Source organism: Stomoxys calcitrans, chromosome 3 (assembly GCF_963082655.1).
Source record: "Stomoxys calcitrans chromosome 3, idStoCalc2.1, whole genome shotgun sequence".
Classification (NCBI taxonomy): Eukaryota; Metazoa; Arthropoda; class Insecta; order Diptera; family Muscidae; genus Stomoxys; species Stomoxys calcitrans.
In genome coordinates, this window is record NC_081554.1 from 96801163 (window position 1) to 96828298 (window position 27136).

At 37.2% G+C, this 27136-nt stretch overlaps 1 protein-coding gene across 1 annotated transcript in view; it reads right to left on the minus strand.

Annotated features, from left to right (window-relative positions):
• Positions 1 to 27136, minus strand: part of LOC106089164 (uncharacterized) — a 107398-nt gene that overhangs the window by 10043 nt on the left and 70219 nt on the right. The window contains exons 2-5 of the mRNA XM_013254944.2: positions 6980 to 7487; positions 6715 to 6909; positions 3147 to 3278; positions 2747 to 3071 (exon numbers count right to left, since the gene is read on the minus strand). Coding sequence (XP_013110398.1) covers positions 2747 to 3071; positions 3147 to 3278; positions 6715 to 6909; positions 6980 to 7300 — 973 coding nt within the window. The 5' untranslated portion in view covers positions 7301 to 7487. The remainder of the gene's footprint in view (positions 1 to 2746; positions 3072 to 3146; positions 3279 to 6714; positions 6910 to 6979; positions 7488 to 27136) is intronic.

Here is a 27136-nt window from a genome sequence, read left to right on the forward strand (position 1 = left end):
AAACAAGGCGATTCTTAAAGGAAATCGAGGATATTTTGATACTTTGCGCTGACAAAGGAGGAAAAACTGTGACAATGGAAAAGGATGGCAATGGAAAAGGATGATTTTAGGTGATAAATCGGCGTCTGAAGAGGGACCCAACTTCAGGGCTTCAGGCAAAAAAAAAAAAATAAATTCATGGAAAAATTATTCAACCTAAATATTTCGACCATGGTTGAAAAAAACAGACTCACAAGCCGAGTGGCTACTGTACCTAGGATGTATGGACTACCGAAAATCCACAAAGCAGGAATGCCCTTGCTCATCCATGAATTCTCCCATATATGGACTATCTAAATATTTGACTAACATATTAAACAACTTGACAACGGATTCACAGTAGAACATTAAGGATGGAATCCAGTTTAGAAACGGGGTCAACGATCCAACTATCGACAATACAGAGATACTTGTATCATTTGATGTTATCTCCCTATTTCCAAGCGTACCAGTAAATTTGGCGATTAGGGTGATAAAAGAGAAATAGACTACCGTGGAAAAGTATACAAAGATCCCAAAGGATATATTCATAGAGATGCTTACATTGTGCATAAAGGACTCCAGCTTACATACTTTGACAAGATATATGAGCAAAGAAAAAGAAAAATGCCAATGGGATCCCCAGTGTCTCCGATTATTGCAGACATCATAATGGAGGAATTGCTAAATGTGACAATGAAGAAATTAACCAAAAAACCAAGACTATTGACGAAATATTTTCTGTGTAATTAAAAAAACAGAAATGGAAAATACTCTCCGAGAACTGAATTCATTTGACAAACAAATCCAGTTTACAATGGAACACGAGAGCGAGGAAAATTACCATATCTGGACACCATGGTTTATAGACAGCAAAACAAGCTAAAACTCCTCAGCTTAAATGGTTTTCCAAACAACATTATAAACAGTCTCATTAAACATGTAAAAGAAAAATCTTCCAACTCAGAAAAGGAAAAATCGCCAAAGATATTCAAATCAACAACTTATATCCCTAGCTTTTCGGAACGCCTTATACTTACAGCCCTGGCTTTTCCGACAAAAAACTGTCTCGCAAACCCATAGAAGAAAAGACGGTTCTTGCCGCTCATTGCAGTTTGACAGGACACATTCCAAAGGACATTCAAGGACGTAAAAATTTTGACACAGGAAAACATCGGCTTTGAGTGGCATTTGCAATTTTGTTGTTGTTTGTATGTATACCTTTTGGGTGCCTACACAACTAGACAAAACATTTGTCTAGTTGTTTTTAAGCATAGAAGTGTCATAGTAAATAATTGTGTCGCTATGCTATCCACTCAATGAACGGGGGTAGAGGATGCAGTATTTTGCAAAATGTGGCGGCTCATATCATTATTATGTATGGTAGGAACGCAATAATTTATTTTTGTTAGTATGTTAGTATATAGACGACGAAGTCTATTTTCTTGAAATGTTCGAAGTGAATAATGATTCTGTGATGAAAAAAGGGATATGGGGTAGGTCGCCTTTCCACGAACATACCCATAAGGTACATGTCCGTTTTGGCAATATGGTGTCTAAAATGCGAGGGTATTAGAAGGATGGTATCAACCAAATATTATAATATGGAATCATCTTTCAGGGAGCTTTAACCCCAAAAGGGCTTAACGGAAATGCAGTGTACGAATTTTATAACCAACTTTTTGGGCCAAGTATCTCAAGGACCGTCAATCTTGGTATCAAATAAAAAGGTTTTAGGAGTCGAGTACGAACTGACATTGGCCATATAAAGATTAGGTGAAATATACATATATAAAGACATTTAACATATGCCAAATTTCAGCCAAATCAAGTAAAAATTGAGGCTTCTAGGAGCTCGAGAGTTAAATCCGGGGATTGGTTTATAAGGGAGCTATATAAGTATATAGGCCGATACGGATCACATTTGACACAGATGTTGGAAGTCAAAACAGAAGCCTTTGTGCCAAATAAGAGCCAAATCAGGTTTACATTGAGTCTTCTAGGGGCTGAAGAAGTTTAATATGGGTATCAGTTTGTATGGGGGCTATGCTATATCGTTTATACTCGACACGGATGTTGAAAGTCAGAACAGAAGTTCTTGAACCCAATTTCAGTCGAATCGGATGAAAATTGAGGGCTCAAGAAGGATCGGTTTATTTGGGGGCAATATCAAATTTGAACCGATATGTCCTATTTGCATTCCCCAAGGACCTGTATCGATAAAAAGTATCGTTCGAAAGCTATCGTGATTTCGACAGACGGACGGTGGACGGACGAACATGGCTAGATCGACTAAAAATGTCAAGAATATATATGCTTTGTATGGTCTCAGATCAAAATTTCGAGGTGTTACAAATACTAGATTAGTAAACCCCCATCCTATGGTGGTGGGTATAACAAATAAAGAAACATGGGGAGAAAACACATTAATAAAAAATACATGAATTTTATCATAATATCTGTGTAAACCAGAAAATTTTGTATTGAAAATTTGACACATCGGCAATGCCATTAAAAATATCGAAGCAAAAGAAAAATGTCCACCCAAATTAACGACTTTAGTGCAAAATATCTGTTTGCGCTAGTTTATTTTGATCTTTAAAAATTTTTCGTAAATTTTTCGAACATATTCTACCTCAAGATAATATTCAATGCTTTCTGTTCTTTGCTATGCTATTCTGTGTATAGAAAGCATTGAATATGATTACGAGATGAAAAAAATGCTTACCAGGTATATAAGGCTTTTGATTATTATAGGACGTTGGTGATGATATTGTACGATTGTGTTGATTGTTGTGATGGTTCGATTCACTGTGCGCTGTTGCGCTATTATTACAATTATTGTGATTTTGAGATTGTTGTTGGTGCAGTTGTAGTTGCAGCTGTTGACGATTCGGCACATCCGTACTATCGATTGGACTCATGGGTGTCATTTCACGATCCTCGATATACATATCACTACCATCGTCGGGCACGTGGCGATATTGTGACCATGGCCAGGAAGCAATACCAGACAATAACAACGATTCAATGGCACAAATATAACCGATTATCTGAAAGAGGGGGGACAGCGAAGAAAAGATTGATAAAACCAGCAAGGGGCATGTTATAACTTACAAATAACTTACCGCTGATGCAAATAGTGTATCTTTTGTGTACTTTGGTACCAGCGTATACTCCTCGGCAAAGAGCACCATATGCATTATTAGTGTGGAGCTCAAAATCAATATTAAACCAATACTCAGGTACATCCATGTATTCTGGTAAAGGAAGATAGTTTAAGTGTAATAGGATTTTTTTAGATATGCATAGGTAATTGTAGAAAAGGTAGACGTGGCAAGACCATAACAGTCATCAAGCTGTTAACTCGTATTTCTTATAACTGTTTAATAAAAAGTTGTCTCTCTAGTATACAATAATATTGATAGAATGTTTAAAATAATACCGGAGAAATCGAAGATATTTCTCAATCATTACATGAAGGTGTATTGTTTCCTCAACCTTGAGATATAGCCATTAACAATCTATTATTGCCTCTGGAAGTAAGAGGTGTAAAAGTGGTTCCGTATGCAGATGACGTGCCTATCGCGGTAAAGGGAAAGTTTCTCGACACTCTTAGAGATATACTTCAGGAAACCCTACGTACGAACTCGAAGTGGGCTACCAAAAGTAATCTAGGCGTAAATACGTCGAAGACAGAAGTTGTTATTTTCAGCAGGAGATACAAGTTATTCACATCACAAAATACCTGGGTGGACAAGAAATTGAATTGGTAAGAACAAGAAAGTCAACTGTTGCCCTATACACCTGAAAGCGAGCCATTGACAAATGTTGGGGGTTTAAACCGCGTATCATGCACTGGGTCAGACCTTTAATGCTATGTGGTGTTGTGGTCTGGTGGACGGTACTCCAAAAGTTTACCTACTGTTCAATACCCAGCCGGATTCAAAGAATGGCTTGTTTGTGCATCACAGCCGCATTGAGGACGAGATCATCTCATGCACTGAATTAAATGCTACACTTAATGCTTCTGGATATTGTGGCTAGACAAATTGCTAAGGGAAGTTATTCCTTTGGTCATGCGTCTACTATGGACGCTGTTATCTTTGATAGAATGCTCGATGTTCCAGCCAGTGTTGATTACACATTGTAAGTTAGAGAAAGTATGTAAGTACTGTCACATTATTTCTAACAGAACCGATTAGTCCTACAATATCACTGGTAATGGAAGGTACGTAGACTTTTTTACGAATAGTTCCAGACTAGACGGCCAGGTTGACTTTGGGATGTACTCTGAAGAAATAGGACGGTCGTATCGAGAAGATTACTTGTTCACTGTAATGTGTATCAAGCGGTGATTCATACATTAAAAGATATGGTGGAATGGCTAAGATATAATATCATAACGACGATTGGTATAAATAGCTTCTCACATAACCTTTAAATCTTGGAAAAACATTTCTGAGTTCACAAACCGCCCTCGACTGTCGCAGGTCTCTCAATGAGAAAAATGAGGAAAATATACCTGTTCTGGGTGCCGAGTCACAGAAATATCCCCAGAAATGTTAGAGCAGACGAGATGTGGGATTAGGAATTACCTAACACATTCCAGGGGAATCTGTGACATTAAAGCTGAGGCTTCAGGATCAGGAAAGAAGAGCAACGAATGACATATGGTCACAAAGTTCAAGTTGTGAATACTCCAAAATTATGTGGACCTATCTAGACTTTGCTGTCGCTGGCTAGAACAGATGTCTCAGACATTGTGTCCGTCATAAAAAGTCACCCTATGATCGGAAAACATGCTGACAGACTGAAATTGCAAGTAACGACTTTTGCAGAAGCTCCGAGGACGTCGGGGTAGGCCGCCGTAGCGCAGAGGTTAGCATGTCCGCATATGACGCTGGCGAGGTACTTTACCATGTTAAAAACATCTTCTTAAATAAGTATCGCAATGCGGCACGCCTTTCGGACTGGGCTATAAAAAGGAGGCCCCTTATAATTGAGCAAAAACTAGAATCGGACAGCACTCATTGATACATGGCCCTGTTGCCGAATGCAATGTTCATGGGCAAGTTAGTTTTGTAATTTTTTGTGAGAATGTCGAGAAAGAAAAAGGCAGTCAGCAGGAGTTGCACTTTAGGTTCTCTTTTCTTTCAGAACTTGTCTGATTTAACGGATGTGAACATTCTTAAATTGTTGAGTTTTTTAAAGCGACCTGGATGATTCGACATTAGAAAAGTTAGGTTTCCCAATTAAACCTACCCTAGCTTTCTTTTGTTTTGAACACTGTTGTATTTTTCGACACGAATTCGCAAGGAAATGTTGTGTACGTGTTCCAAATAATTTCCTCTATACTTGTAGTGCGTATATATATTTTACAAATACAAAGAAACCTTCATCGAATTTTGTCAAAATTTCGTAAGTTCGTAGCATTTGGTGATAAAAATTGCAAATAAATTTTTGATAAGTGTTTTGAAATGGAATATGTTTAACCAAGGTGGCGTATGAATAATGGAATGTCTATCGAACAGTAATCATACGCACGCATGTCTAATACGTATTTTAAGAAATAATTCTTGTTGGTTGTTGCCTTGTCACAGGTTCTCTGCAAATCAGTGGCAAAGACATGCAGTACGTAAAGATTCAACATTTGGAAAAGTCGTTTAGGGATAATTTTGAACGCATAGAAGGCATTGTACTCATTGGAATAAATCCACTATCACATATTCTATAAAAAGTGCACACATATATACTAGTCCAGCGCATGTGCTGATTAATTTAAATGATAAATATATTTATTTAAGGGCTCGCTGATTTAATTTATTTTTATTGACAAAAATTTATTTTAAATATCCAATTTTAGGAAAATCGCTAAAAAAGACTGGGTCCCTTTTGACCAACGACAGCTTTTGATCACTACATGTAACTAAACTAAACTATCCCATGATAGCCGGTTGTACGTACCGGATTGACCCGATGGAGTTCTTCAAAGTCAAGGGTTGTCGCCTCAGTGTTTAACACTGTAGCAGTGTTATATATTTTATATTTTAGTTTCAACATGTAACTAAAATATAACTAAAAAAATTGAGACCATTTTTTACTAACGATATCTGGCATCCACAATGCGCAATTGTTATACACTACCTTTCCACATTATATGTCTTTTTCAGGGGTGTTACGAACTTTGTGCCATCTATTTTTTCAAATGCATATTTCCCTATGAACATTCCCTTAAGGAATAGGTGTAGACTTCTCACATATCAATGAGAGCTGTCCAATTCAAATTTGAGCTAAATGATAAAGGACTTCCTTTTTGAAGCCGAGACCGAACGGCGTGCCCCAGTGCTACACCTCTTCGAAGGGAAAGTTTATACATGGTTTCTATGCGTGGTAGCTTGGAAAACCAAAAAAATATTTCTGATTTCCACGTCAGGATTCAATCCCAGCAGCTTAGACAGACATGTTAACTTCTGCACTATGGTGGCCTCCTCTCCTCTTTTTGAGAAACCTATGGCTTATTCCGATAGAGAAAAATTGCTTCAGGTGTTGGAAATAACACGCAAATTTTAGATAGTACAACAAAAAACATCAGAGGAAAGCCAATTGCTTTTTTATTATGTCGATCAGTATGTATATCTATTGGTATTATCGAGTGCTATTTTATGTTTTTCTTCCTTGTTAGGCGATACTTACAATTTTTGTCCAATTAAAGGGAAACATTAGAGCTATATGCGAAATATCGAGAAATAACATGAGGCAAGTGATGAGAAGAGAAAAGAGTGCACAGAAAACCATCAGTCTGAGGCGTCCAATGAGTGGCAGTAAAAAGAGTCCAACTTGTACTGTTCCCGCTGAACATTCACAGGCCAAACAGGCCGCTGAAGATAACTGAAATGGAAGTTCAGAAACAAAATGAAATCATTTTTAATTGCTGATAATCAGAGTGTTTGATAATTACCACCAACAATATTCGAACGATGCCCGTGGGCGTTTTTAAATGTTGCGGATCACAGTGTAGGGCTACACCCCATGGCAGTGGCGTTTGGGTGATACGCTGTTTATAATTGGCATGTGAGTCCCACGAAGTGCATGTGCCCAGTGGCGATTCCAAGGATAGTGATAGCTCTCCGGCCCTGCTGCCAGCTATCTCAAAATCCTGTTCATCGTCCAGCTGACAGCAGACCGGTTCCAGTTCGCGTATTTCGTCCAGTAGTAGTTCTATCTCGTCCGTTCCATATAGATCAGATACAGACGGTATATAACGTTGGGTTTGTTGCATTTCCCGCTGCGGGGGTTGTCCCACATCACCGGATCTTGTGCGAAAGAATATTTAACAGCTGAAAACGTGACGTTATTCTCTGCCTTCTGTCTTCTTATTGTGTGCGTTTTTTTTGATATACGATAGTAGTAGAACTATTGACTTATGGTATAATTGAAGGGAAAGTTTGAAGATTATTTCAATGAGTCTAAAATGAGAACAAAGAAGTTTTATTGTATTATATTTCAAATTTGGTGGGAGGATGTAGCAAGTTAGAATTTTGTGTAGGTCCGTTGAATGATTAGAGCATAAAGATTCATGGCAATGGATTCTTTTCAGATCTACATTTATCACCCGATTTTTTCGAAATTAGGTACATTGTTTACTTTCATGACTTTTTGACCACTATGTATATGGAAGTAAATTGAAATCGGTTCAGATTTACATATATCTCGAAATTCCGAATTCAGCACATATAATTCTCTTGTAACTCTTGACATTACGAATGAGTTTCATAAATTTTTTCAGATTTAGATATAGCTCCGTTATATGCAGTGGTTTGTAGAAAGGACACCAGTTACTAAGAATAATATCGAAAATTAAACAAGTAAAAACGTTTTAAGTTGAGGCGTGCCGAACTTTGGATTCCCACCACCATGGATATATTCAGCATTTATTCAGCTGTTTCAGCAAATTCGGCCAATAAAACCGATTTCTATTGGATTAAGACCCTAAATTGGAAGATTGGTCTACATAGCAGCTATATCTAAATATAGTCCGATCCATATTCGGTTCAGATAACGGAGAGCTTAAAACAAATCACTGTATAAAATTTCAGCGAAATCGGGTTATAAATAAGGCTTTTATAGACTGAGGGCAATAAATTGGCGTATCGGCCTATGTGACAGCTGTATCAAAATATGGTTCATCTGGAGCGTTTTCAGTTAAAATGTCGGGAGGCTTAAAACAACTCACTGTTCCCAATTTCAGCAAAATCGGTTAATAATACCTACCGATCTGCCGATTTAGGGCCTTAAGCCGATTAAATTTGAAAGAGTGAGACATCTTAATCCTCTTGTCATCCGACCAGAATACGGTCTAGATCGGATAATATTAAAAAATAACTGCCGAATTAAGGTCTTAAAACCACTGCAGCATTTATTACCCGTTTTCGATGAAATTTGAAACAGTGAATTGTTTAAAGCCTCTTGTCATCCGACCAGATCAGATCATATTTAGATATGACTGCTTTATACACCGATCTGCCCATTTGGAGTCTTAGGGCCATAACTGTTGCATTTATTAAACCATTTCGATAAAATTGGGAACAGTGAGTAATATTAAGCCATTAAGAGATGAGAATAATGCCCACTACACAAAAAAAACCCACACACAAATTTTTAATTAAAAATTTTATTGAAAATCAAATCGTTTTCAAAAAAATAATTAATGATTCAATCATTTTTAAATCGAATATGATTTTTTTCAATTACAGTCGTGATTGAAATTTTTTCCATTATTAATTGAAACACTAATTGATTCAATTAATTTTTAATTGAATCTGAAAATGTTTTCTATGAATTTTGTAATTTTCAATCAAAAAATAAATTGATTCATACATTTGTTAATCGAATTTTAAAAAAAAATTTTAAATATGGTGTTTATGTAAATCCAATTAAAGGCTATTTTGTCCCATATAAAGGGAAGGAGATTTGGAAAACCCATACGTCCCACATTTGGACAAACTTATAGCAACACCATGGCAGCCGGTTCTACGTGCCGGATTAACCCGTAGATGTCCATCATCGGTCAAGGGCTGCCGCCTCAGTGCACCACACACTGCTACGACAACAACAACAAGTCTATAGGGCACCCCAACCTACAACCCCTACCCTGATTTGACCCGTTCAAGAACTCAACCTGCGTATTAAAGAAATGCGAATCTGTGCAAAATTTCAGCTCAATATCTCATTTTTTGAAGGCTGTAACGAGGTTACAATCAACAGACGAACAGATACACAAACATCGTTAGATCGTCTTAGAATTTTACGACGACCAGGAATAAAAATATTTTGTAGGGTCGGTAAAAAATCAAAACAAAAAATAACATGTATGCCTTACCAAGGCTGAATCAGATTTAAGCATTTCAAAAAAATTTTATTTTTATGTATGTTAGGGCGAGTATCATCTAATGATGCGTTAATTTCTCTTTCGAGAGGAACTTAATGACCGAAATCTTTTTATGCAATGGAAAACCGAAAAAAATGGATTTCTTGTTCACACACCTACAATTGCTTCCAGCGTATACACATAGTTCTGTGCATCGTTGTGTAAATGGCTTTGAATGGCAAGACGACGACAACAGTTCTGCCCGAAAGTCCTAGATTCAAATCACGGCCTGGCTCAGTCGAGTTTTTTTCTTTCTTGTTTTTCTGCTAGGGTGAGGGACATTCTTCTTCTAGCAATGTGTTAATTTCTCTTTATAGGTCTATGTACAAATAATATGTCGCCAAAACGTCGAACTTGGTTAGTTTTGTATACATTTCATAGAGGTATTTTAGCAATTTCTTTGAGATAAATAAAACCTACCAATCTACGACCTTTGAAGCCTCCCACACCTAAAGTTTGTGATGATGACACCCCTTACCTAGGCGTTAAACACGTCAAATCATGGTTACACTAATCATGATTCTCCTATGACTTTCATTTATTTTTTGGTACTAAAATTGGGTATTGCCGTTGTTTTGTTAGTACCAATTAAATACAAAAGGTCTTCATTTATTTAAAATCAAATACATTTTTGAAGGAGACATAAATATGATATGAGAAATAATAACATGCCTCTATCAGTGCTGCCGTAAAGTATTTCACATCTAGTCGCTTCTGTGTATTCATTAAGAGTGAAGAACAAAATCATGGATGTCGAGGGACAAAGTGGATGTCGAGGGACAAAGTGGATGTCGAGGGACAAAGACTGTTACAAAGTGCGTAAGTTCTGATAAGTACTGTAACGGGTGTCATGGGATCTCTTCCAAATTTCGTAAATTGTCGGAAAGAAATTCGGCTTTTGTGCGTTCAATGTCTTCAATCGGAAAATAGGGGTTTATGGCGGCTACATACAAATAGGACCAGATCTGGTCCATACTCAAATGTTGAGGGGCGAAAACTTGTGGTAAATGCAAATTTACCATAGGGGTGCTATATCAAGGTGTAGGCCATCTTTGAACTATAGTCTGTAGAGTGATTTGAACGGATAGATCGTCTATGGATATTACGACGTCTAGTATGTATACTTTGTAAGGTTCAACATGTATTATTTGGTGTATTGCAAATAAATGACAAAATGGCCAACTCTTCGGTGGTGGGTCAGCATATACCGCATTTTTGGCTTGTATGACATTTGGTAAACTTCTGCCGAAGTCCACCTAAATCAGTTCAGATATAAATATAGCGTTCATATAATGAGGGAGGCTACCGTGGCGCAGGTCCACGTATAGAGGTATAAGAGGTGCCGCTTTGCGCCACACCATTCGGAGATGCCTATAACAATGAGGTTCCTTATCATTAAGCCTTAAACTTGAATCGAAGAGCACTCGTTAACATGTCAGAAATTTTTCATATAATGATATTTCTGAATTTATAGTTTACTAGCTGATCCCGGCCCGGGTGAATCCCATATGAAATTTATTGGTCTATGAATTCGCTCGGAGTGTTTAGGGTCATTTAGAATGGATATTGGATGTACTCCATTCTTAAAAGACTTTATTAGAGCCCGATATTCTCATGGGGATTTTGGGAGTAGGAAAGGCCCCAGGGTGGAGGTTGGTGGGCTTAGGGGTTGGTGTGAGCCTCCAGATACGTGGTCTCAAAAGTGGGTTTAAATTTCGTACTCTATTTTAAATACCTTTTATTTGAGCCACATATTGCCAATGCCATTAAATAAGCCCTGTTTGTCGGGTATTTTGGGAGAGGGGTGAATCCTAGAATTTGCTACCGAAAGTGGGGTTCAATTTCGTGCTCTACTCTCCAATACCTTTCATTTGAACCATATATTGCCATGGTCGGAAAATATGGCCGATCGTAAAATCGTACTCTACTTTCAAATATCATTTACTTGAACACTTGGCCCCAAAAATTGAATATCAAATTCGTTTTCTGATCACAAATTTTTTATATATAAGAAAACATCTTAATGAATAAGAGGTCTATCGTATTACATCTTATCTCTAATACATTTCCTTTATGTTTCTTTTAGTTATGATTAGAAAGACCTCTAACCACTTCTTTCGGAATATTGAAATTTTTAATTGAGATAATTTTATAACCTCAACCATAGGATACCAGCTTCGTCATTCCTGTTTGTAACACATCGAAATATTGATCTGAGACCCCATATTCTTGATCGCCATAACATTTTAATTCGATCTAGCTATGTCCGTCTGTCAATCCATCTGTCTATGTGTAGAAAGAACACTGACTTTCGGAGGAATACAGATAGGCGCTTGAAATTTTGTATGAGGTGTTTTGTCATGGTTTCCAATAACTGTGCTAAGTATGGCCTAAATGGGTTCACAATCTGATATAGCTCTCATATAAACCGTTCTCCCGATTATACTTCTTGAGCCACTAAAGGGGGCAATTCTTATCCGGAATAAGCTAGGCGCTGGAATTGGAAATGGGCCATATCGGTCCATGTTTTGATTTAGCCGCCATATAAACCGATCATTGATCTTGACTTGACTAAAATTTTGTTTGAGGTGATATAGCTGTCATATAAATCGATCTCGGATCGTGACTTCTTGAGCCGCTAGAGTGCGCAATGATTATCCAATTTGGCTGAAATTTAGCATGATGTGTTTTGTTATTGCTTCCAACAATTGTGTTAAGTGTGGTTCAAATCGATTCATAACCTGATATAGCTGCCATATAAACCGATCTCGGACCGTGACTTCTTGAGCCTCTAGAGGGCGTAATTCTTACGATATTTGGCTTAAATTGTATATGAGGTGTTTTGTTATGGTTTCCAATAACTGTGCTAAGTATGGCCTAAATCGGTTCACAATCTGATATAGCTCCCATATAAAACAATCTATGGTTATACTTCTTGATTCTCTAAAGTGGGGGGTTCTTACCCTATCTGGCTGAAATTTTGTACAACGACTTCTCCTATGCCCTTCAACATAGCATAGCAATGAACTTGACAAATCCGTTAGCATGTTCGCCTATGACGCTGAACGCTTGTGTTCAAATCCCTGCGTGAACATCAAACAAATTTTCAACGGTGGTTATCCCCTTACTAAAGCTGGCTACATTCGTCCGTTCGGACTCGACATAAAAAAGGAGGACCCTTATCATTGAGCTTAAACATTAATCGGACTGCATTCATTGATATGAGAGAAGTATCCCCTGTTCCTTAATGGAATGTTTATGGAAATTTTAGTATTAGTATGATTTTAATATCTATATTTGGCTATTTGCAATTAATAAATACTACGTTTTTCAGTTATTCGTAGAATATAAACCAAATTCAGTCAGAGCAAAATTTCTAAAAAAATGAAAGTCGTAGACATATCAATTAGCTTTTATTTCCTTCCTATTTTACATTTTTGCATTGCATATTTCTTCTTTTGACTGCACAAAGTGAGAACCCTGAATTGATATACTTGACGCAATAATCAAATTAATTGTATTTCACACGTCCACACACACACATACACAGATAAACCAAATACCCTCTCATACGAAACTAACATGTGGAAGTCGCACTTCCGTTACAATTATGCATATTTTACTGCTGCTCACTTCATTAAGTGCACGAAGACACATGGACTTACACACTCACTCACTAACACACACACACACATACATACACCATATTTCCTTGTGAAATGATGACAGGCCGACATAGGTGCACAATTGAATGCGCGCTTCCTTTAATGTCGCGTGCTCATGTCGTAATTGAAATTTGTAAGACGGAAATGAAACGGAGTCCTAGTGAGTCAGTCTGCTACCATGCTACGAATACAAAGCAACGCGTGTGTTCGAAAATGTCTACACAGAGTGTAACTCATTTGCCATTAAACAAATGTATGGCCACAACTGTAGCTCTGTTTGTGGAAATGTATGTGTATCCCTACAGGTGTATATGTACATACATATGTTCATAATGCAGTACACGATTACTTCTATGACTTTGTAGCTGGATTTCGGATTTATAATAGAATGGGAAACAACAATCAAGCAACAGACCCCTTTGCAGTCTTTGGAACCATAAACACAAGCTGACCAACTACCATTCTGTGTATTTTAGGAAGTTTTCGAGTTATTAACACATACAAATAGATATAGTTACACACTGGCACATACACGTATTCCCACGAGACATTGGAGCTTCATGGGCCCTATCAAAATGAAAATAAACTACACCAATCATAAATATTTTTTTCCACAATCGTGGTTGTGCTGTGTGAGGTTAATTCCTCGAGTGACAGTTCGCGGGCCAAAACAAGTCGAAACAACATGAAGTCACATGGTTGTCTGAATGGTTTTTTTATTCTAACATATTATTCATGTTAAGTCCACAAATTTTAACCTACAATAATGTTGTTTTACTATAAGTTGAAACATACTGTAAACATTTGGGAGTGATCTATGTGCAACAACCAACTATTTCTAAATACCGCGTTTCGAGTTATTGGGAGAACGCTTTTCCTAATGCATGCTAATTGTATTTAATTAATTTAGTTATTAAAACAACATTAGTTTCATTGATTGAATTGCGAAAGAACTTTTTAGACTATTTGAGAATTACGAATATCATAGATCCTTAAAATTTTAACGACATCCTTCATTTCCAAATCAAGTTGTTGTTTATTTGTATTTTCTGTATAGATTAAACAAGCAAAAAAACATAAATGTTTGGCCTGGTCAAATTTGGTGTTACCACTACCATGAATTCTATTTTTATACTCTCAATATATATATTTTATAACTACTCAAAACATTTGTCTAAGACCCCATAAAGTATATATATTCTTGATCGTCATGACATTTTAAATCGATCTAGTCACGTCCGTCCGTCTGTCTATCGAAAGCACGCTTATTTTCGAAGGAGTAAAGCTAGCCGCTTGAAATGTTGCATATCGGTCCATTTTTTGATATAGCTGCCATATAATCCGATCTTGGATCTTGACTTCTTGGCTGAAATTTTGCATGACGTGTTTTGTTATGACTTCGAAAATATGTGCAAAATATGGTTCAAATCGGTCCTTAACTTGATAAAGCTGTCATATAAACCGATCTCGGATCTTGGCTTCTTGATCCTCTAGAGAGCGCAATTATTATCCGATTTGGCTGAAATTTTGTACAACAACTTCTGCCATGACCCTCAACATACGTGTCAAATATGGTCTGAATCGGTATGTAGCCTGATACAGCTCCCCTATAAACCGATCCCCCTTTTTTACTTCTCAAGTCCCCAAAGGGCGCAATTCTTATCCGAATTGGCTGAAATTTTATACAATGACTTCTACTATGGTCTTCAACATTTAATTCTAATATGGTCTAAATCGGACCATAACTTGATATAACTCCAATAGCATAGCAATTCTTTTCTTTTATCCTTTGTTTACGTAAAAAGAGATACCGGGTGAAAGGTATATAAGATTCGGCCCGGCCTAACGCTTCTACTTGTTCGTCATTCCGTTTGTAACTTGAAATATTTGTCGAAGTCGTTGGGGTCTATAGAATATCCTCTCTGGGTACTCCATAAAAGGGAACTCTTGGTATATTCTGAAAGTTATTGGGAGTTGAATGTCAGAGAAAATATAAATTTTCCGATCGATGCAACAATGTTGTTCGCTGGATTGTGTTACTTGTGAAATAAAAAAAAATCTTTCTTCAGCAGATGCTAAGGATATTATGCACAATTTGAAGCGGATGCCCTAAAAGCCCTAAAAAAATTAGGTTAGGTTACGTTAAACATTTTTCATTAAATAATAATAGGCTTCATCGAAGTTATCGCATCCCCTTTATTTGATTCCCCAACAATATCGCTCAGTCGTCGAGACAATGCATGTGTTTTATGACACTCAAGAGTGTGGAACAGCAAAGAGCACGAACACCACACCTGCCAGGAGACAATATTCTATGACACATGAACAGGTATCCGCAAATATGTCGCATCTCAGCTCCCTTTGCCTGGGTACAATGCCCTCTAAGGATGCATGAACTTATAGTTTATGGTATTATTGGCGAACACCATAAATTGCTTTTCCATTCCATAAATATATATTATGTGCCTTGCCAAATGGGAAAAGTGGCTGTTTTTAATATTGTTGCTGCCAATAAAACCACATAAAAGGAATGAAAAGGAAGTGTCATATGATACTAGAAATGGGTGCTCTGGGCAATGTATGTCCATGTTTGTATATGATAATTATAGAAAGGACCTTTGATAGTTCTCAAAACAACAGTCAAATCTAAGACACATAGCGAAGCCCATAGTTTAGCATGTTGGCCTGTCGAGGCGAACGACTGTTTTCGAAATCTTGCTAAACTTGCTTGCTTAACCTAACTTAACATAGTTAGGGTGGGTTTATTTGTATGGATAAAAAAAATCTTATTGGAAAAACGTAATCCACTTTAAATTGTGAGAAAAATCTACGAAAAAAAGTCATAATCCGCCCCTCTCGAATTGAAAAAAGCTTTTATTTCTAGCATTTATGTTTTGCAATCAAGGTACAGATCGCATTTGCTATTCAATCATCACAAACCCTATGAATTTTGCTGGAAATCGGTTCAAATTTAGATTATATCGCCCGATTTTTAGTTAAATGGTTCTAGTTACCCCAATTCGTAACCGACTGCACGAAATTTGGTAACGATTGTATTATAAAATCTTTTCCCACTTTTGCTCAATTTGATCAAAATCGGTTCAGGTGCTCATATAGCTCCCATATATACAATACCAAAGTCCGATTTTCACTCATATTACTGCTAAAGGGCATTGTTACCAAGCTTTGGCGTAAGATGTTTTGATGAATAGACAGATGTCCAATAAAGCAGCTTTATCTCTGTCAGTAATTCCGAATTGAGAGCTTAGTTGTCATATTTTAAAAGAGTAAGTTGCTCTTGCCATCCACCACGCCTGATTCATGGCACCTGGTGGTCGAATCTTGAATGTATTATCTTGGTCTTTACCAAGAAATATTATCGAAAGTTCAATTAATTTTGGATAGTCCCCTCATTAAACCCGTTGTAGGAGAGAGCACATGGTAGTTAGTACGATCGATGGGCTCGATTCTCATCATTACCTTTTTGCAGCAAAGGCTCGCACTAGTCTGAGCATGGCGATAAAAGTACTATCTGACATTGCACGGAAGCTGGACATTGAAAAGCTGCAAATACAATAGATGGCAACAGCATACTCCACTCGACTGACGCAACTGCTTGATGAAAGCACAAATTATTTCCAATGATAAAACCCTCCAATCAACCTGCACCAAATGAAGGAGAGGTATCGGGAGAAAATGAGAGAGGAGAAACCCCTACTGATAAGCTTCAGCTTGTCTGCGAGATCTGGCTAGAAGAACGCACCCCCGACGATTGGAGCCTTAGCATACGGACGGAATATGCGAACTACAGAGGAATAAGTCCACTTTCCATCGCATACAAGATACTCACGAGCGTACTGCGTGAAAGATTAAAACCCAAAGCCAATGAGATAATTGGGCCCCATCAAAGCGGCTTTCGACCTGGTAAATCCACCACAGACCAAATTACCACCTACCACCTCTTTGTTGACTACAAAGCCGTAAAATATAAAATATATATATATGACTTCGTAAAATATATGAACCAGTTTGTGTTAATGGAGAATATAGGCGTCGTATGAACCACAAGATGCATGAGCTGTATGACGACTATAACTATACACTATGCGTGTAATTATGCACACCTATCAAAATACAACGGCTGCGTTGGATAGGTCATCTTGTCAGAATTGATGAAGAAACTGCAGCAAAGAAGTCTTTTGAAGGCAAACACGGTAGTATACGCAAACCGGAACGACCATAAGCCCGTGAAAAGATCAAGTGGTGAAAGACACCTCGAAACTTGGTGTCACAGATTATAGAAGGAGCGCAATTTCTTTGGTTAAATCAAGTAAAGTTCGATTAGTCTCTTAATCTGCAGCATTAGCACCGGGTAACTTATTTTCGCATTTCTCAATACTTGCAGCATTAACACCGGATAAAGTTTTTGCGCAGCTTTCTATATTTTTGGCATCTATTTTTTTTTAGTTTCTGTTCTGTATTTTTCTAAGAAATAACCATAGGTAGACGTTCTTCTTTAGATTGATGTGCATCTAAGAGTTTTTTCATTTTTTTCGCAGAAATGCAAATTAGTTAAGAAAATAACCTTTCTAATTATATATACTCCCCTCATTGAGGGGCCCAAACAGCAGAGAAGAGTTGTGATCGTCCTTTGGACGGTTCGTCATCTCTCTGTTCAAATGGTTGGCAGCATTCCATTAATTGCGGCAAAATATACTTTAAAATATATTACATATTACCAAAGAATATTTCTTCCACACAAAAAAAAAATCAAACAAAAACCAATTTCAAAACATTGCATATGAAGTAAGACATTATGACATATGAAAAAAACACATTCGCAGAAATGCAAATTAGTTAGTTCTATCTAAGAGTTTGCCATCCCAGTGCACAGTTAAAAAGTCTGACACTTTATTTTAGAAAAATTCTTTTAGGAATTTTGCACGCTCCCTTGGCATATGCCTCCGAATTCTCTGAATATTAGATTTGCTTATCGAAAATCATTGAGCTTAAAACTTAAATCGGACGGCACTCATTGATATGTGAGAAGTTTGTCCCTGTTCCTTAGTGGAATGTTCATGGGCAAAATTTGCAATATATCTCTGCCCGGGTATATGCCATTCGAATGTACTTTTTGAGTTGGAATTGAAAAATCTTCTAAATCCATGATGTAAGACTCATCAACCTCTCATAACCTCTTTTTCGAAGTTATTCTTTAGTTTTTAGAGCGCACAACCAGCCGACTACTGGCTTAGGTGTATGTCCATAGTGGCATAGGTTGGATTAATATCTGCACCCTATTTTCAAACTTACCTAACCAAAGACTCAGAATATAGATTCTCTTGCCGATGATGATGTCGAAAGCGTTGTTTCTCCTTCATGCGTTTGACACTATGTTCATGTTGGTCAATTTCAATTAAACCTTAGATAAGTGGCCATGTTAATATTGGGCCAATTCCAAGTAAATCCTCGAAAAGTATCTCTGCCTTTGTAAGAACTTATTTTTTTTATCAGCATTCAAGGCATCGGCATGTGCAATATCAAACAAATTTTGTAAATTTCTAACAAATTCTTGACGCTGCAAACCATTTGAGTGAAAATCGGACTATACTACTATATATATGTGGGCTATATGCTCATCTGAATCGATTTTAATAAAATTAAGCAGAGGTGTGAAGATATTTAATAAAACAATCTTTACTAAATTTCGTGATGATCGAAATTTGTAGCTACTACGGCCTAAGAAGTTTAAATCGGGCGTTTAATATTTATGAGAGCTATATGTAATTCTTAACCGATTTGGATGATATTTTAATAAGGTTTTCAGATGGGCAAAAGACCATTCCATACCAAAATTTCGTGCAATTGGGTTGAAAATTGGGACAACTACAACCATTTTAATGAAAACCGGTCGATATATATGTATATGGAAGCTATATCTAAATCTGAACCGATATGGCCCATTTGCAATCCCAAACGACCTACATGAATAAGAAATATCTGTACAAAATTTCGTGCTGCTAGCTCTACGCGTTCAACCACTATAGTGACGGACGGACACGAGGAAGGACGGACATGGCTAAATCGACTTAGAATGTTAACACGATCAAGAACATCTACTTTTTGGGGCAGCAAATCAATATTTCGAGGTATTACAAACGGAATGACTAGATTAGTATACCCTTTCTATCTCCATCCTATGGTGGTGGGAATAAAAAAATCAACCCGTCATAATGACCATATATTTGATAAATGCTTTCACGTTTATATGTGCAACTACTTCTTTGCTCCCCCAAACTCCAAAATGTGTTAGTTCCACCAACATCAACCAGCAATATAACTAGCCACAATTGTGTAAGCCAACAATTAAAAGCCACTGCATTACTTAAATCAATGTGAGCGATCCAAAAGTAAATGACCACAATAACCACTTCTCTCTGGTCCAGCAATCGGCATTCTATTTAAGTGCCTCTATGTTTGAATGACACACAATATGTTGGCGCATATTTTTTCCATCTGCTCCTTCCTTAAGTTGAGCCAAAGAGTAACAGTAACAACAGTGCCAGTGATTTCCTTATAGACTCAGAAACGGCTGAACCAATTTTCTTGAAATTTTCACAGATGGTGCATAATGATCCCACCGTAGCGCAGAGGTTAGCATGTCCGCCTATGACGCTGAACGCCTGGGTTCGAATCCTGGCGAGACCATCAGAAAAAATTTTCAGCGGTGGTTTTCCCCTCCTAATGCTGGCAACTTTTGTGAGGTACTATGCCATGTAAAACTTCTGGGTGGTGCGATTTAAGCGAAATTTTGTGTGCCCTCACATAGAACAATAGAAATAAAAATTTGGTATCCAAATTTCGGATGGGGTAGCTATGGGGGCCGCCCCACCCTAAAACCTACCAAACATATATTTAGACCAATAACGACAATATGGGACTCAAATAAAAGGTATTTAGGATAAGAAAACGTATCTGATATCCATTTGTCGAACAAAGTGCTAGGGGGACCACCCCAACCCCCAAAACACCCCTAGATCGGACATATTTACCGACCATGGCAATATGGGACTCAAATGATTTGCGAGTAGAATACGAATCTGATATCCTAATGTGGGACCACGTTTCTGGGGGTCCTCCCCTTCCCCAAAACACCCCTAAAAAAGGACTTATTTACTGACCATGGAAATATGGGGCTTAAATAAAAGGTATTTGAATGTAGACGAATCTGATATCCAAATATGGGACCAAGTGTTTGGGGGGCCGCCTCTCCCCAAAAACATCCCCCCAAGGGGACAAATTTACGACCATAGGAATATGGGGCTCAAATGAAATGTCTTTGGGAGTAAAGCACGAATCTGATATCAATATTTGGGAAAAGTGTCTATGGGGCCAGCCCAACCCCACAACACCACCCAAATAGTAAGTATTTTCTGACTTTTGCAATATGAGGCTCAAATAAGAGGGTTTTAAAGTGGAACAAATCCGATATATATTTTCAAGGCCAACTCACTGAGTTGCCGCCCATCCCCCAAAACATCCCCAGCCGGTCATGTTTGCCGACTACGGAAATATGGGGCTCAAATTATTGGTGTGTGGGAGTAGACCACGTATCTGATATCAACATTAGGGGCCAACTGTCTAGCGGACGTCCCACCACCATAACAACCCCCAAATAGGATGTATTTGCTCACCAAGACAATTTGGGGTTTAAAGAGAGTGGAACTAAATATTCATAGTCTTTTGCAATAAGGATTTGAAATGAGATTTGAAAACGAATTTGATATCCAATTTTTAGGCCACGGGCAATATGAGGTTCAAATAAATGATATATAGATATAGGAGAATAGAGAACGTTGCTGATATATTTTTCGGGCTTAGTGTTTGGGCGACCACCCCAATCCCCAAAACACCCCTAAATCGGGCATATTTACCGACCATGACAATGTGGACCTAAATGAAAAGTATTGGGGGGTAGAGTAAGAATTGATACTCATTTTCGGAACCAATTTTCTGGGGGTCTACCCCTTTCCCAAAATACCCCACAAACTGCAATTTTTGAGTGACCATCGCAATATGGGGCTCAAATAAAGGTATTTGGGAGTAGTATACGAATTTTATATCCAAATGTAGGACCATGTATTTAGAGCATTACCCCTTTCCCAAAACACGCCCAAAGGGAAAAAATTTTTCGGCCATGCCAAAATGTGGCACAATAAAAAAAGGTTTATGAGATAAGAAAACGAATTTGATAACCTATTTTGGGGCCATGTGTTTGGGGGACGCCTCATCCTGTAAACTCCTCTTAAGCCAATGGCAATATGGGGTATAAATAAATGGTATTTGAGAGAAGAGCACAATGCGGATACTTTTTCAGGGCCATGTATCTGGGAGTACACCTTACATCCAAACTTAAATTCGTAGACCAATAAAGATCATATGGGATTCAGATAAAGGCACTTATATTGTTAAACTGTTAGCCTAGTGATATACTATTTTCGTAGCATGGTATTTCACCACAAAATCTTTAATTGTCGAAAATAAATATTCCATGGAAACTTTTGTTCCATATAAAGTAAAAAAAGGCGCAGCGGAGCGGGCCCGGGTCAGCTAGTATATATATATATATATATATATATATATATATATATATATATAGTTTAATTTAAAGTTCAACCACTTTACAAAGTCGAAACGTAAAGTATTTCAATGTTGTCAGTGGAGATTTGTTATGGGGTTTTATTTCATTTTCACGATTTCATTAAAGGGAACTTGCATAAAAAATATTCATTTTGGCCTCATAGAACTTGCCGTAGTAATTTGTTGATCGGGTTTTTTACGATCACTTTTTGTGTCTTAACGATTTAAACAAACGTATAAGCATTCTGGTGCATAAGAACGTTTTTGACATGTGCTTTTATTCGACTGTACAGACGATTGGTCCGCTTATGAAAGTTACATAAATCGATTTAAAGGTTGTTGACCTGCAAAGGCAATTTTTTTATTTACTTTTAGGATTTTGGTCGTATTGTTCGTGTATTACAGCAACAAATGACACACATTTCGTTGAATAGACATGTATTTTGTGCGCATTTGCACATGTGTATGTGTGTTAGATACCTGCATCTACTGTAAACAGCACAATGCCCTTTCGTTTGTAAGGACATTAAGTCATACGTACATACAAATGTGTCCAATTGGACAGATATTTATATAATTTTTGTATTTGTGTTTGTATGAACATTAATAAAGCGCATAAAAAAGATGTTAAGATGTTGACTTAAATGTTACTTTTCCCCTCGTGTTAGTAGAAAAATGGATAAAATAAATTGAGTAAAACGGCGTTATGTTTGACGAATTCGATGAAAGGTAACATCAAGACGTCAAATTTAGAAATATTGAAGGTCCTTCGAATAGGCAGGCGGAGGAACGAATATGATTATATCAGACACACATAACTGGGTCACTTAAACATATCGATGTTTCAACGTTGTTTCAAATTGCACTGAAATAGGCTAAAAATTTTGAAAAATATAATAATTAAAAACGTTGATTCTGCTCATAATTTACACAAAATAAACTTAATGGGATCGAAGTCGTAAAATGAGTGGGAAATGAGGGAATTCCCAGTCAACAACTTTTCGGTTTTGATATAAAAAACAAGTAAAAAGGCATTAAGTTCGGCCGGGCCGAACTTTGGATACCCACCACTTCGGGTGTATATGTAAACTCCCTTTCGCCACAATCTGGTGAAAATTGGATAACTTATGCACCCGAATTCGGCACTGACTTTGAGTGGTCTAATAAATATAAGTCGCTGTTGAATTTTATATTTCAAATGTCAACAAAATCGGGTAATAAGTAAAGCTTTTATGAGCACCAGACCCTTACCCGGTATATCGGTCTATATGACAGCTGTATCTAAATACAGTCTGATCTTTACCATATTTGGGTCGGATAGCGAGTGGCCTAAAACTACTCACTATTTAAAATTTCAGCAAAATCGGATAAAAAATAAAGTTTTTTATGGGCTTCAGGCCCTTTATCGGCAGATCGCTCGGTATGGAAGCTATATCTAAATACTGTCCGATACAAACCATATTTCAGACGGACGTCGGGAGACCTAAAACTACCCACTGTTTCAAATTTCAATGAAATCGGGTAATAAATGAAGCTTTTATGGTCTTCAGACCCTTTATCGGCAGATCATTCAATATGGCAGCTATATCTAAATATAGTCCGATCTGAACCATATTTGGGTCCTATGTTGGGTGGCCTAAAGCTACTCATTGTTTCAAATATCAGCGAAATCGGTTCAAAAATAAAGCTCATTGTTTCAAATATCAGCAAAATCGGTTAAAAATAAATAAAGAATTTAACCAGCGTGCATCAAAAAGACGTATCTGTGCCAAATTTCAGCTCAATATCTCAATTTTTGAAGGCTCTAGAGTGAATACAACAGACGGACGGACAGACGCACGAACATCTTTAAATCGTCTTAGAATTTTACGACAATCCGAAATATATATACTTTGTAGGGTCGGAAATTTGTATTTCGATGTGTTCAAACGGAATGATTAAATGAATATACCCCCTATCCTACGGTGGTGGGTATAAAAAAGAATCTTAAAAAAAATATATATATATATGTATAATAAATAATTTTTTTTTATATTTTTTTTAATTTTAAAGTTTGTAAGCCTCATAATTTTTAAATGAAAATCAAGTTTTTAATTGCATTTGTCTACACTTCAAAATTGACATCTATATCTAGATATCTAGACCATTTTACAGCCTTTTGTTCAACACCAGCATTTGTTATTTCTGATAAGCAGGCAGTGGTACGAATTCGCCCTTTTACAGTCAGGAAAGAATTTTATCTCCACACAAAATGAGCGGGAAAATCGGCTGCTTGCTTTGTTATATACTTTATAGGGTCGCAAATCGATATTTCGATGTGTTGAAAACGGAATGACAAAATGAATATACCACCATCCTTCGGTGCTGGGTATAAAAATCATGGGCAATGTCTATCGAGGAATAACAAAACTTCTCTTGCATAAAAATTTACAGGGAACTCTCCAACGAACAACGTGACAACGGAAGATGTTGTCACTGATATGTATTCGTCGGGGATTGTTGTGTCATAGTGTTGAGAATTTTTTGGTGGATCAAAATTTTCGACTTCCTAAAATCTGCAGGACCTGATAATGTATCATCTGTCGAACTAACAGCGGAGTCCGATAGACTGGCTTAGGAAGATATAAACTGCTTGTATCAACATCAAACATCAAAGCACACGAAAAACAGAGATTTTCGTCCTCCTAGTCATTCACTTCGGGGTTGGCAGATACATATCTACGGCGAGAATTGTCTGTCATGGCAACAGCAAGAACAAGTATACTGAAACAGCCGTTCATGATCTACTCGGTCATGACTAACTACCATTTTGTGATCAGTTTAATCGAACCACTGAAATAAGCAGAATTTTCGATTTTGGAGTGAAGATCAGCCAGAAGCATTGCAAGAGCTACCAATGCATCCAGAAAAAAGTCACAGTTTGGTGCGGTTTATGAGCTGGTCGCATAATTGGACTGTACTTCTTCAAAGATGATGCGAATCGTAACGTAACTGTAAATGGTGAGCGCTATCGTGAGATGATATTCAACTTTTGTTTGCTTAAAATGTAACGGCTTGACTTGCATGTCATGTGGTTTCAACAAAATAGTACCACATGCCACACAGCATGGCTAACAATGGACTTATTGAGAGGCGAGTTCGGTGAACATTTTATTTCACGTTCGGGACCACTTAATTGCGATTTAACGTCTTTGGACTATTTTTTGTGGGGCTATGTTAAAGCTCATGTCTATAAAGGCAAGACCGCTTCAATTGACGCATTGGAAAAACAACATTGAAGCATTTGTTCGTGAGATACCGGCCGAAGTGTTGGAAGAGTGTGCCAAAATTGAACTAAGCGGATGGACCATTTGAGTCACAGTCATGGTCAACATTTGCATGAAATAATCTTCGAACATTAAATTATATGGACCGTACAATCGCAGAGGTTAGCATGTCCGTCTATGACGCTGAAAGCCTGGGTTCGAATCCTGGGGAGACCATCAGAAAAAAATTTTCTGCGGTGGCTTTCCCCTCCTAATGCTGGCAACATTTGTGAGATACTATGCCATGTAAAACTTCTCTCCAAAGAGGTGTCGCACTGTGGCACGCCGTTTGGACTCGGCCATAAAAAGGAGGCCCCTTATCATTGAGCTTAAAACTTGAATCGGACTGCACTCATTGCTATGTGAGAAGTTTACCCCTGTTCCTTAGACGAATGTTCATGGGCAAAATTTGCATTTTGCATCTCCTATTCCTTAGTGGAAGGTTTGTGGGAAAATTTATGTTAAATGAAATAAGCAAGTATTCTATATTTGGAGACCATAAAACGCTCCAAGAATATGAAGCTCAATCTAAACTTCAAGAGGTCTATCGCTTTGCTGTTGTTTGCTACAATATAAGTCTCACTCATGATATATCCTAGTCTGATTGGAATGCTGGTGGACTAACGGTTGCAACTAACGATTTCAGCAGAAGCTGTGAGGACATCGAGGAAGAGGAAACTTTAGAACATCTGCTGTGAGCGTTGATTTAGTTGGCAATTTCCTTCGTGTGTTATCATGTCATAAAATAATTATGGGTTTATGCGCTTACATATGCATTGTTATTTTTTTTATTCTAAATTAAGTCAATGCAGTTTTCTTTTCTATGTGAAAAAGTTCTTAATCTGAGAAAAAGAACTAAACAACCAAAGAGAGGACAAGCCTTCAAAAGCTGTTTTATGTTCATTTTGAAAAGGGGAATTTGAATTCGCACACACTCAAACAAATATGAAATAGTAAACAGTTATAAGTCATATATGCAGTTGTTACTCACACTTGTGCATTTCATGTGCATGAAGTTGGAAATATTAAATCATTTATGATACATATTACGAATTCACTCCAAAGTTGAATGTCCTTGCTCTAGTTTCACGGTTGGAAAACAATTTGCACGTGGAATCAAATTTGGGACATTTACATTAGAGTGTCCCAAAAAACAAAAAGTGTTTTTGTTTTTGAAACGCATACCCCTCATTTTTTTTTTCTTTTGATATCATTAAGCGAAATATTACGATGATCGGTTAACGATAACGACGAAACGGCGTCCAAATAGGAAAACGTGTATTTTTGGGATCGATTGGAGGAATTTACGTTCTAGAATTTAATTTGAACACAACGTAAACATATATATAGCACTTATTGTTAATTAAACACAAGTTACACCTTGAGCCGTTACTTTGGCAGTTCAAAGTGTACCCATTGACTTAGAATTACTTCCATGTCGCGAATCCGCTTGTCTGTCTGTCCGTGTTTTATTATGAAGGTACAATTCGCCTTTGTTACCCAATCATCACGAAACTTTACACATATCACTTTTTTGGGCCTAAGAACAAATGCAATGAATTTAGGTGAAAATCGGTTTAGATTTAAATAAAGCTCCCATATATATATATATATATATATATATATATTGGGTTGCCCAAAAAGTAATTGCTGATTTTTTAAAAAAAAGTAAATGCATTTTTAATAAAACTAAGAACTTTAATCAAATATACTTTTTTTACATTTTTTTCTAAAGCAAGCTAAAAGTAACAGCTGATAACTGACAGAAGAAAGAATGCAATTACAGAGTCACAAGCTGTGAAAAAATTTGTCAACGCCGACTATATGAATAATCCGCAATTACTTTTTGGGGAACCCAATATATATCTCGCCCGATTTTCACTTAAATGGTCGTAGTTGCACCAATTTTTAACCGAAATTTGGTATGGAGTAGTCTTTCCACCTCGGCTTAAAAATCGGTTCAGATTCGCATATAGCTCCGATATATACAATAGCATAGTCCGATTTTCACTCATAATACTGCTGAAGGGCATTGTAACTTTAAGGCTTTGGCGTAAGATGTTGCGATGAATATACAG